Source organism: Macrosteles quadrilineatus, unplaced genomic scaffold (assembly GCF_028750875.1).
Source record: "Macrosteles quadrilineatus isolate MER2022 unplaced genomic scaffold, UCM_ALF_1.0 Scaffold_4__1_contigs__length_99947679, whole genome shotgun sequence".
Classification (NCBI taxonomy): Eukaryota; Metazoa; Arthropoda; class Insecta; order Hemiptera; family Cicadellidae; genus Macrosteles; species Macrosteles quadrilineatus.
In genome coordinates, this window is record NW_026542597.1 from 4,221,356 (window position 1) to 4,235,250 (window position 13,895).

The 13,895-nt window shown below is 36.6% G+C and overlaps 1 protein-coding gene across 1 annotated transcript in view; it reads left to right on the forward strand.

Moving 5' to 3' along the window:
- LOC128993465 (uncharacterized) overlaps positions 1-13,895 on the forward strand; it is a 30,078-nt gene that overhangs the window by 9,138 nt on the left and 7,045 nt on the right. The window contains exons 5-12 of the mRNA XM_054417376.1: positions 576-730; positions 4,179-4,357; positions 5,114-5,229; positions 7,294-7,455; positions 7,646-7,714; positions 8,538-8,745; positions 11,677-11,792; positions 12,687-12,808. Coding sequence (XP_054273351.1) covers positions 576-730; positions 4,179-4,357; positions 5,114-5,229; positions 7,294-7,455; positions 7,646-7,714; positions 8,538-8,745; positions 11,677-11,792; positions 12,687-12,808 — 1,127 coding nt within the window. The remainder of the gene's footprint in view (positions 1-575; positions 731-4,178; positions 4,358-5,113; positions 5,230-7,293; positions 7,456-7,645; positions 7,715-8,537; positions 8,746-11,676; positions 11,793-12,686; positions 12,809-13,895) is intronic.

The following is a 13,895-nucleotide window of genomic DNA, read 5'->3' on the forward strand; positions in this document are numbered from 1 at the left end:
CACAGCTGACGTTAAGCAAATTGTATTATACCAAAAGCTAGTCTAGAATGTTAGCGTCGGCTGCTAGATAAAAAAAATTTAAACTTAATTTCTAAAAAACTAAACAAAAATAATGGCTTCGACATTAACTAGTTCTGAAAATTATCTTTCTTTCAACACAAAAATCATGAAATCCGTCAAGTGGTTGATTCAGAATCGTGAAATAAAAAAACCCTGTCACGTTTTAATATATATGATAGTAGCTCAACAGCTGATTTAAGCATACATTAAGGACACAAAGTGGTGGGGAACTTCACCTCAAGCCGCCTAAATTTTGTGAACAGAGTATAAAACTGTGATATTTAGTTGGATCAAAAACCCAAAACAATCTGTTTTTGTATATATTTTTCAATCCTACCAGCTTTTGATTTTAATAAACATTTTATGTCTTCCATGTTTGGTGGTCAAATGTGAAAAAAATGTCTAAATAAGGTGTATATGAGACTAACAGTAACTATATAATTATTCTTGAAATAAAACGCATGTTTGAAGAATAAAGATTGTTCTACTTCCAAGCATTTGTTATACTGCTTCAGGTGGTTTCAAGTGATTCAGAGTTCCTGGCTTGGCTGGAGGGATCAAAGTTCAACCTGACTAATGAATTGGTAAAACAGAAAGCCTTGGAGTATTTACACACCGTTGATCACACCAACTGTCGGCAGAGTCGGTGGTTGTGGATGTACGCTCACAGGTCAGACGCAATTTTAAATATTTCTAGTAAGCTTTAGGTAAATTTTCTCCTAGAAAATTGGCACTGGAAATTGAAATTAGCATTTTATTGTAGTCTTTATAGTAAGGTCCTATGTTTGGTAAAACTTTTACTGCTTTACTAGGCTTATGGAATCCCTAAAACAACTTAGTAGTACAGGGTGGTCATAAAATATTTGACAAATTTTACGATTAAATAAATGAATAATCAAGCAACTTAGAAAAATGGGAATTGTTTCGTTAAATAGCAAATTAAAAGCAGTTTTATACAGTAATGACAAGAATATAATTCTTAAAATGTCATTACTGGTACTCATAAAAATAAGTTTTAAAAGTTTGTAAAAATCACTTAAACTGTTATTGTGAGTTATGCTTTCTTCTGAGGTGAGGACCTTTTAGACTATATATGATGGACAATTCCCGTTCGTTCAAACTGCCTAAACCACCATTTTATAGCTAGATGTTACTTGGAGAATTACGGCCATACTCTAAATGCCTTCTTCGAACAGTTATTACAGATCTGCTTTCATGAAACCTACAACGTATTTCCGGGTGAGGCGTTCGGAAAATACGCGAGTCCGGTTTTGACCCGGTTGCCGGATAGCTAGTCGCGCTGGGTTGCGGTTCCAGGGGTCGAAATGTCTAACGAATCGATAGTTAAGGGCGAACTAATATTCTGAAAAGAGAACGGATGGCTCAGACAAAGGGTAAGAGATATAAAATCTCCAACAATCGAACCCACGTTATCATCATTGCCATATTTGTTCTCTATATGGAAAGAAAGGTGCGCTGCGGGCGAACCACAGTTCGGGACGGAGTGCTGTGGGCGAACCACAGTTCGGGACGGATTGCTGTGGGCGAACCACAGTTAGGACGGATCGCTGTGGGCAAACCACAGTTAGGACGGATACGTCGATTTTGGGGAACGGGAAGAAGCTAAGCTGCAAAATATAATTATATCACACCAATACCTACAATACAGTTAAATAAAAACACGCAAGTATTAGTAAGCACTACCTACAATACAGTTATATAAGACACGCACGCACTAGTAATCGCTAAAACTACAATCACCTAAAATACCGTTATTCAAGACACACGTATTAGTCACTACTACACTGTAACACCTGAAATATAGTCATATAAAGCACACAAATATTAGTAACCTATTTACACATGCTGTGGGCGAACCACAGTTAGGGATCGGGGAGTGCTGTGGGCGGACCACAGTTAAGGATAGGTTATTATTGCTAAGAGCTGTGGGCAAACCACAGGGAAATATCGCTAACTAAAGCTAATTGCTGCGGGCGAACCACAGGGAATTATCACTAGCTAGAGCAAAGTGCTGTGGGCGAACCACAGGGAATTATCGCTAACTACGACTAAATGCTGTGGGCGAACCACAGGAATTATCGTTAACTACGACTAAATGCTGTGGGCGAACCACAGGAATTATCGTTAACTACGACTAAATGCTGTGGGCGAACCACAGGGTATTATCGCTAACTACGACTAAATGCTGTGGGCGAACCACAGGGTATTATCGCTAACTACGACTAAATGCTGTGGGCGAACCGCAGGGAACTAAAGCTAACTAAAGCTAATTGCTGTGGGCGAACCACAGGGGATTATCGCTAACTACAGCTAAGTGCTGTGGGCGAACCACAGGGAATTAAAGCTAACTAAAGCTAATTGCTATGGGCGAACCACAGAGATTAAAGCTAACTATAGCTAAGTGCTGTGGGCGAACCACAGGGAATTATCGCCAGTTAAAGCTAATTGCTGTGGGCGAACCACAGGTAGGATCGGGGGATGCAGCGGGCGAACCACAGGGAAAGGTAATTATCACTAAGTAAGACTAATTGCTGTGGGCGAACCACAGGGTATTATCGCTAACTACAGCTAAATGGTGTGGGCGAACCACAGGGAATTAAAGCTAACTAAAGCTATTTGCTGTGGGCGAACCACAGGTAGGATCGCAGGATGCTGCGGGCGAACCACAGTTCGGGATGGTTTACACAGATATTTACACAGATTACACAAATAGGCTAGTATCTCGATAATTCAATCAAATAACACGTCTTGATGTCGCACAGTATTTACCTGTCACACTACAGATAATTCGTCACACAAAACGTTAGATATCTTCGGTTATAGTCGTTAAGTTAATAATTTAAAACTACACAACACACAACATACAGTAAATAAGACTACAACAGCTAAATGGTTTCCTCCAATGTTCGAGGGTCAGAGATAAGAGATACGGTAAATTCCTTTGAATGTAATTATGGTTCAATCGAGTTCAATTACTTTAACTATACATGTAAAAGTATCGAATTATGTGAGAGGCAAAATGTCACTGTATGTCTGCAATGATGTTTACTCTCGATCAGTACTAAATGTACTGGACAATATACTGAAGAATAAATATACTGAACAATTAGCGCAAGCAGGTTTTACGTTAAGCTGACTTTATCAGAATACTCAATGAAACTTGATCTTGCACTAGACTTGAACGAACGTCGAACGGAATAACAAATGTCTGATTCAAAGCAAGGTGATGACTACCTTATACAGATTCGTCGTACTTGGTCCTCGGAGACCCGTGCGTGGTTGACAGTCGTCTGTCTCGTGCCCTCGTAGTGGGTATGGTCGACTCCCTGACTCGACTATCAGGTAACGTGAAGTCTGCTCTCTCGTGTCCTGGCCTCGACTGTCTCTAGGAGCTGCGTGTGGTGCAACGGCCGGGGACGACGCTTGTGCGCAGGTCCAGTTGGGCATGCGCAGAGCGCCCGGCGCTGTGCGAATGGAAGCCGCCGACTCAAACGTTGGCGGGATTTACAAATTTACATTTTTGACATTGTATTGGAGCTAAATCGGCCCCTTACACAAAATTCTTATGGCAAAATTTAACATGTTACAAACTAATTGGAACACACTCTGCTTTTTCTTGTGCACTAGTCATTTTGATACGGAGGTCGTTTTAATTTTTTATCTTGAGGTCAGATTAACGTTTGATTTGTCAAATGTCATACACAGCTGGTATAGAAAGGTCCATTGTTGGCCAGCTGACTATGCCACAAAACAAGTCATTGGGAAGAAAATAAAACTTACACTCACAATTTAGTGTGATTTTTGCAGACTTTTTATAACCACTTTTTATAACTACTGACATTTTCATAATTATTTCATTGCAGTTACTGTATGAAACTGTTTTAAATTTGCTATTTAATGAAACGATTCCCATTTTTCTTTGTTGTCATTTATTTATTCTAAAAATGTGTCCAATATTTTATGACCACCCTGTATTACAAGACCTTAGTTTCACAATGGATAGCCCAATGGGATGGTTGTAGTACAGCACTGTGCTGCAAAAATATAAACATGAAAAATACAACTCCCTACATTATGACTTGTTTGTTTGATTGCAGATTGAATGGTACGGAGAGTGTTGGTGTGAAGAAGCGCTACATTGTGTATCCAGAAGCATTCAAACGTGCAGTTGTGTTTCATGCACAGACACATTCCAACATGGCAGCAGCACGAGTGTTTGGTGTTGCTCGTAAGCGGGTCATTGAGTGGCAACAGAATTTGAACGTCGAAATGAAAAGTAAGTCAGGATTGGTCTGAGCAATATTAATTTGTTAAATAGTTATGTTTTATGTACAGTATTTTTAGTAGAAGACTATTTTAAATTGTGATTTCATCAATTAATCATTGCAACTTTACACTGATCTTCCTCCGATTTTAGAACCCGAAACCTTTGTAAATAAATGTAGAATGCAGCAAATGGGCCCAACAGTTGTTGTTACCAATAATTTAAATTTTCTTTAAGACCTTAATTAGTCTAATTGTGTGCAGTGGCTCATTTGAAAATATAAAGCTAGTTGTGTTGTTTTTTTCAAGTGCCTAATAATTATTAGTTGGGACACCAATCAATACAACACACTGCAGCAATTCAGCTAGTTTATGTTACCTCTTGCATAGTATTTACTTACTTACTGCCGTGGCTCTTGGTACCCAAGGTGGTACTTTGCCTCACCAACACACTGCCTCCTGATTCCACGATCCGTTGCTTCCTCCTCTCTTCTTCCCATTCTTCTCAGGCCTCTTCTCACTTGATCTCTCCACCTCAACTTGGGCCTTCCAGGAGGTCTTCTACCCTCGGGGTTGTTGGTTAGGGTGTTTTTCACTAAGGAGCCCTCTTCCTTTCTTAACACATGGCCTGCCCAGCATAGTGGTGAATAAAACTTGATGTTTTAAAAGAATATTCATGAAGTACAAACTTGATGAACTTTGAAGAGTTGTTATCCTAGCCTAAGTTGTTAATAGCCTATTCATGATATTTTCAACTTCATCCTTGCAGGTGACGTTACAAAATCATCAAAGTCCACAAATGCCTACAATGTTACTGATGGAACAGTTGATCAACAAGTTTATGAATGGTTTTGTAAACAAGAGATTACGCCTACCAGCAGAGAGGTAAGAGTAATTCACTTTTTAAACGTACAAAATTTGTTAAAAACTAAAAAGTATCATAGCTTTGCTGCACATTACAAATATTTTTGAATGTGGGATTTGAGATAAACGTTCTTTACAAAGCTGTTAGAGGTGAGATAAACGTTCTTTACAAAGCTGTTAGAGGTGAGATAAACGTTCTTTACAAAGCTGTTAGAGGTGAGATAAACGTTCTTTACAAAGCTGTTAGAGGTGAGATAAACATTTTTTACAAAGCTGTTAGAGGTGAGATAAACGTTCTTTACAAAGCTGTTAGAGGTGAGATAAATGTTCTTTACAAAGTTGTTAGAGGTGTGCAAATGGCTTGATTACTAAGCTAAGCTAATCCTACCCTAAAAATGTTACGTGATTGACTACCAATACAGAGAATCGAGCTGAGCCGACCTGTGACTCTTACGATATTATTGCGATTGTAGAAAGCATCTGTGAAGATTTCACGTTGGAAAATTCACGATGTCTCAATCGTGGAGATATTAAATTTTGTGCTAATGGCAGGGGATGATAATGATAACCCTGCAATGGCCGGAGATGTTCAAGATATTTCTGTGACTAAGTGAGTCAATGATAAAGTCTCCACGAGTATGGGAGTTGATCACGATTTGCCAAAGTAGAAAGATAATTGAAATGTCATTCATTACAATCATGGTACTGTGTGGATTTCGGTATACAACACATGCAAAGTACTGAAAGTAGCTAAGATTTGGACGTTTATAAAATAAGAAATAACTTTGACATTTACATAGATGCACAATACTGTCCGCGAGAGTAAAGAAGTCCCCTGAGCTCCGGCCTATTCGTAGTTTGAAGGCGTTACGCTTGAACGTTTCGCGGGAGAATTAGAGTCGTCTTCACTCTTCACGCGGTATGACGCGTTCATATCAGGTAACACACCATCAACGTCTACACTTTGCCAACATTTCTGGAACGTTAAATTATTGCCCATCCAAGTTTCGTCCAGATAGAAAATTTTCTTATTTTGTTCCCTTAGCTTCCTCATCTCTCGCAAATACTTAAACCTCCAATTAATAATGCCAGGCCTTTCAATCAAACATTTTCTTTTGGAATCGCATTTCTTCCACTTTAACCCCATATCTTTGAAAAGACGCCAAAGTGCCCATTCGTACCATTTAAAATTAATCCTTTCTCTCAAAACAGATAATAGTTACTGTGAAATAACCTGTTTTCGTTCCATGTTTATCAACTGCGAAAATCCATCATTACATTATTTACCACGGCAAAAGAGTGTTAACCATCTTTTTTAGATTTTGCCGACGTAAACAAACAAATATTTGGTATTGCTTTATCAACTGTTTAAATTTTCTTAAAGTAACGTGCAAAACACAAGTGAAAGTGGGTCTATAAATAATGATCAGCCTTCTTGCGTTTTTTTCCCGAGTGTACAGAGTTTTCCGGAGTTTGTTTGCAGGTTTTTCTAATTCGTTTAATAGTTTTTTATGACATTTTACAATAGTTTGCGGCACGTTCTGTTGCCTTTTCTATCGGCACTGATTACTTTTTGTCTTTACATTCATTGTCACAACACTCGATCACCCGTCTAATTAAATCCCTCTCTCCACTATATATATAGTAGCACCACATTTTGATAAATCCATAGCTGCAAGGACTGTCCAAAACAAAACAGAACTCCAATACGCAATCATACGAGACTGCACTGAATCAAATGACGTGACCACATGATGATAATCCACTTACCAAAACAAAGATATGAGTAATTATGTTTACAACAGTTGTTTACAGACAGACATCGAGGCGAGGCACTCAGATGCTTAGCGCCTGCAAATAGTGCGCGATACCCTCCAAACATAGCTGCGTATCGCTCTGGCTCAAGGGACTTCTTTACTCTCGCGGACAGTACACCAAATTTATGCTAAGAATTATTACTGCGTTTTACTGGTTACTAAATCAGACATGCTTTAAAACTGTAAAACTACACTTCTAATAATGTGTTTTATAAGTAAACAATGTAACGTAATTATATACTTAATTTGATTAATGGTTTCTGTGCAGGTTCGCAACAAGGCTGTAGAACTGTACCGTGTTGCCGGCCACCAGGGTATCCAGTGTGGTGCCAACTGGTACTATAGGTGGCGCGCACGTCACAACCTGCCAGCTTCCCGTGATCAATTCTGTGCCAGTGTCACTCCACTGCTGATCTGGACACTGTCTCAGGTCAGATTATTCTCCAAGCTGTAATTAATTTGATTCTGCCATGTATCGATGTTCGACAATCAATCTTTGATACAGATACCATGTCCAGGAATTGGTGGTACTGTGAATTAACACATTCCTACTTATATCCCCTTTTAAAATTTATATAGGAATAAACTCTTGTTATGGTGATGATTATTTACTTTTTCAGTTGGACAACAACAAATTTGTCAGTCAGAGTGCACTAGCAGCACAGGCAGCTTCACTTGGGCTTAAAAAGGTAAGAACTGTTTTCAAATTTAGCTGTCTCACGAGTAAACGGATACTTAATACCGTAATTAATTAATTGATTGAATACGTACCTAAATAGAATTTTAATGGAAACTAATAATTTAAATTTGAATTTTACTGTAACTAAAAAACACAACCAGGAGCACAATAGCCCCTGTTTTGTTAGCGAGTCCATTCCATAAACGGCTGGGTAGCCGAGTGGTTATTGTGCTTGCCTAACAATCGCTGGTTTGATCCTGCAGTCAGTAGCTAGTTAATGAAACTGGGCCCAGCTGTTCCTGATCATTGGGCTTTAAATAAATGATCCAGGCTAATGAAACATCTGGTCTTAGCCAGTAACAAAGCTACACAGATCATCTCACACCATTCTACACTCATCCTTCACTCATTATTTGAATTGAAATACGCACCAAGGTGGCGACCCCATCTCAATGATTGATATTAATAATATTGATAATTCCAATCTAGATGAGTATGGTACCAAGTTTGTGTACTATAACGTAGCTGCATGATTTCCTTAAAAGGTTGACTACCTAATTGAATCACCGACTGTGAAAAAAAATCATTAATCATGTACATTTAATTATGTTACCCAAAAATTCAAACTCTAAAAATCTTTTTACTTAGCCAGTTTATACAATACAGTTATTTTGATTTTATTGAATTTATTTTGAACGTTATTTGGTTGGAGAAGAATGTTCCCTAACATGCTTGGCAACGTTATGTTGCAAAAGGCCCTATGAACAAAAATATTTCACTCACTTCTGATAGCCAGAGAGAAAATATTTGGTAATGTAAGTGTTGTTTGCCAGATGTCTCGGGGGTGGACATTCAGGTTTTGCAAAAAGTACAGTGCTTTACTACAAGCTCTTCCTGCGCCAGAGACCCCTCTGCCAGTAGAACTCGAACAGCTGGTCAGCGAGTACAAGCAGAAACTGCATGACATAATCAGCAGACAACAGTTGTCAGAAGACTGTATCATAGCCTTGGACGAAATACCATTGCACCTCCTGCCTAAGGGTAAGATATGAATGAGAATGAGATTTTTATTTGCCAGTTAATATTCCATACAAATACATTGGCACGTCAAATTAGTCATAAGATATATTATATTAATTAAAATCTAGTGGAGTCAGTGTTCTTGACATATAATCTTCTATTGAATATAATGGCTGATTACAAAGAAAGTTATTTATTTTAATCTTGAAATCCTTATCATTAAGTAATCTTATGGCTATTGGTAACTTATTATAAAATTTACTGCTTAAAATTAATGGTTTTTTATCAGTTTTAGCAAGTCTAACATAAGGAAGATTTATATTACATTTATGGCGAGTATTATGGCAGTGTATATCTCTCCTATAATCTAACTTATCTAATTGTGGTCTTAAGTATAACAGGCATTGCTTAATAAATAGAGAAAACAGTGTTAATATTTGGTATTCTTTAAAAAATTCATTGCAATCATGGTGCCTATCTACAGCAGCTATTACCCTTATTGCCTTTTGCTGCAAATTGAAAATTTCTTTTGCATGAGCAGAAGACCCCCAAACAAGCAACCCATAGCTTATATGGCTATGAAAAAGTCCATAGTATGCCTGTATGAGAGAAGGCCGTTCTAGTTCGCCACATAATTGTTTGGTCAAAGTAGAATCAAAAGTTAATCCTAAAAATTTTGGATTTCTCTCATCCATTGGCCTACTGTGTACTTCACGAAGGTTAAACAAAACAGTTTTTGTCTTATCATTATTTAGAACAAGATTATTAGAAATTAACCAGTTTTCAGCTAGCTTTAGATTATGCATAGAGTCAACCAAAAGTTGTTCATGATCTGCATGTCTAGTAATGATGGTTGTGTCGTCGGCATATAATACAATATTTGCAGGGATATTAACACTTAAATCATTAACTACTACCAAAAACAACAGAGGCCCAAGCACAGATCCTTGGGGAACTCCACAATACACAGGCTTAATAGATGATGCATCCTCTCCCAAAACTACATACTGTGTTCTGTTTGACAAATAAGATCTAAATAAATCTAACACTTTACCTTTAATGTTATAATATTCTAATTTTTTTAACAAAATTTCATGTGATACTCGATCGAAAGCTTTACTAAGATCACAGAATGTAATTGCAGCAAAATCCTTATTTTCATAACAGTCGAGAATTTCATCAACCAAGGAAGTAATGGCATGTGTCGTTGAAAGCCCTTTACGAAATCCAAACTGTTCTGTACAAAGGAGTTGATTTGATTCTAAGTATTGCATTAACTGTTTACCAATAACTATTTCAAGAACTTTAGACAGAACAGGAACAATGGCAACAGGCCTATCATTTCACCTATTTCATCTTTTTTTCCTTTTTTGTAAATAGGATGAACTTTACTTATTTTAATGATATCAGGAAACACACCTTAAGCCATACAGTTGTTAATCAAAATTGTTAATGGGGTTACTAAGTAAGGTATGGTCTCCTTAATGAGAGCATTTGTCATTCCAAAATGATCCGTGCTTTTTTTTGGAGCTAACTGTTTTACTACATCTAAAACATCATTTTCCGTCACATATTTAAAAACTAAATCTCTAACACTATCAGGTACTACTTTTTTCCTTAAATAATGAGTAAAATTACAACAATTACTTATTCCTACATTTTGACTAGAATTTACATTATCACAGGCAGTATTCACAAAATATTCATTAAATTCATCTGACTTAAAATAATTATCTACTCTACATTTGCTTGACTTATTTTTATGTTTATTTACAATATTCCATAAAGCTTTTGTTTTATTTTTGGCGTTTTCTATGGCATTAGCATTTTCCCTTTTTTTGGCATTTTTAATCTTACATCTATACACATTTTTAAGTTTTCTGTACTCATTTCTATACCAAACAACATTTGTGTCTTTATATAAATGGTAGAGAGAATCCAATCTTTCTTTAAGTTTTTGTAGCTCTGAATTATACCAAGAACATTTGTTGGAGGTCTTCTTTTTCCTTTGACATTTTTTTACATGTTTTACAAAACTAAGGTTAAAATAAAAACACAAAATATTTATAAAACTACTAAATGCTAAGTTAACATCGTTAATGTAAAATACCTCTTTCCAATTTTCTTTTCTTAAATAATACTTGAGTTCTCTTATACCAGCCTCAGTTATTTTTGTGACCGTTTTACCTTTACATACAGGAAAGTAATCCTTCTCTTCCACCCTATAATTATAAGTAAAAACTTGAGCAAGGTGATCACTAACATGTTTATTAACCACAGAGGCTGTATAATTATTTTCTAATGAGGTGAATATGTTGTCCAAACAATTATTACCTCGCGTAGGCTCATAAATTGTCATATGCAACCCATACATACTAAAAAGGTTTAAAAGGTTTACAGAGTCACTATCATTACTAAGAAAGTTAATGTTAAAGTCGCCACATACAATTGACTGTTTTTTCTGCCGATTGATTTGGCTTAGTAACTTTTCTAAGATGGTAAAAAAATTTTGCACATTTCCATTAGGACTACGATATATGGTTACTAGCAATAAATTCATGTTTATTATTATACAATATTGGTAAAATAATTTTATTTTGTATTTGAACTTCTCTGATACACATTTCTTTATCTCAACCCTTCCAACTGGGGGCTATTACCCACTAGTAGATGGCTTAGCAATTTCTGTGGTTTAAGGGAAATATCAATCATTTTTGGTATGTTTTCAACACTGTACTGTAGGGTCTATGATTACGCAAATTATACCTAAAATAAGGTAATTTTTCTCTTCTTGAACAATCGGTCAGGTAGTAGATTATCATAATGTTGCTGAACTCGTAGCAATGTCACCTCAATCACTTAGAGGGGCTTAAAACCTCGATAACTTAGAAAAGCTGAGGTATACTTTTGTATCAGTTACTGTAGATTTAAAATAATTATTGTTGTAAGCAGACAAAGCCAAGAAACCACTGCTAATAAGACGGCCTGGGTTCGAGTCCTGCCAGGCGACTCTCATGATCTCATGCCTGGCCAATGGAACTCTGCTGCCAACATTGATTGTGTTGAAGGTAATCATTAACACAGCTGTAGCTTAGTTATAGTGCTCGCCAAGGTCACAGCTGGTCTTAGTCAGTAACAAAAGCTACAGAAGGCATCACACTCCATTCTACACTCATCCTTCACTCATATTTGGGTTAAAATACGCGCCTAGCCGCCTAGGGTGCGTCTTCACCTCAATTGATGATGGTAATAAGTGGTTTTAGTCTGTAACAAAGCATTCCCAATTCCCACTGTTAATTTTGTACCAATTCTTCATTCATCTTCATCTGCTGTATTGACCTTAAATTATCTTTAGATAATAATTATAATTCAGTTGTATCCGATGATTGGTGTTTCATAAGAACTACTACACTGTAGGCTTATTATGGAGGTAACAAGTTAACTAACATAGCTATCATAATTCTATGCCAATCCAGTTTTGTTGTTAATGCAAACTTTGTTTTGAAAGTAATTGTATAGCCTACCAAATTTTGGATGATTGAAACAAACATTAGCAATCAACTCCTACCTGGCTTAGGCAACTTTTTAATTTACAAAATATAAACTTAGGTTACACGTTTCTTTGGAAAATCAACATCAATAGTGCATAACACATCGGGTTTCATTGACAATGAGATTTTATCTCAAACCATGCCATCTGAACTAAGAGAATATATTAAATAAATAGTTATTGTAAGCATAAAAACGGTTGCATGACCCTAACAAACATAAAGTAGAAGAAAATTAAACATAATAAAATGTAACTATCAAAAAGAGGCTAAGTTACTTTTTACTCTTGAGTCCCTTGGACAGTAAAATAACGTAGCCTGTTGTAGATATTTAATTGTAAAGTAATCCAGAAAGAAAGCAATTGTTTCCTTACTGTCAAATTTTGTCCATAAGAGTTGTGACCTGTTCTGTAGGGGTCTGGGCCTGGACCTAACAATGTCAGTGATCCACGAGTGGTAGCGTTTGTTAATGATACTGGACAAGTAACAGACACAGTCGTGCAAGAATGGCTGTCTTCAGTCTGTAACAAAAATCTGTAAGTTTTTACAGTATTAGTCTAGTTTTTGTGCTAAATACAATATGATGTCAGACCCCATGGCAAATTGTTGCTTTTACCTTTTACAAAATCTTTAAGTTTTCACAATATAAAATTAGTTTTCTCTGCCAACAGACAATGTCCGTACCGATTGGACTTGTTGCTTTTAACTCTTAGCGCTCTGTTGTCAGTCCGTTAGAAAAATCTGTAACTTTGCAGGATAGCACAGTTTTTGCGCTAGTACTATTCGAGTGTTGTGCTAGCCTAGTAGTTAGCGTCCCCGACTTTGGTGTGGGAGGGACGAGTTGGATTCTTGGCTCATCCAAAAACATATGGGTTTGGACTACTTGCCCTAAAGGAGTTAAAATACTCTTTTTCTACAATATCCTCTGAAAACTGTTACCAGCCTAGACAGCTAGAAACAAAACTACCCTTATGATTTTCTTAATCTAATAAGAATTGTTACTTTCAACTTGTAACATTATGTTGATATCCATCTAAAAAAATATAAAAAACCATGTAGTATAATGTGATCAAGATGGCGTGCTTACTTTACTCTTGTTTCACTCAGTGTCTAATTTGCCTTCAGTATCCTATTCTTCTAAACGTTAGTGAACTTCTCTATTAATCAACAGGTATCTTAGCCAGTGCGATCCTGAATAGTGTAGCTTTTGGTACTTTGGTATTATACTGACCACACCGATAAATTGACTTCCAAATTAGATTTTAATTAGTTAAAATAACAATCTTCCTAATTTAACCACCGTAGATATAATTATTAGGTGTGGTCGTTATAACACCAAAGTAGGTACCTAGCTTTTTGATGATTCAGAACTGGACCGAGCTGCCCTTCATCATTGTGCTAAATAAATGGTCCTAGCCAAGAAACAGCTGGTTTCTCAGTTACAAAGCTATACACAAGATTCTCACTCCATTCTACTCTCACCTTTCATTCATATTCAGCTTGAAACACACAACGAGTTTGTTCCTGTCTTAAATTGTTTTATATATTACTGACAGTATAATAATATTTATAAGACCTAAATCTGAGACCAGTGTACTTAATTTAGCCTCCCTAGAGGACACA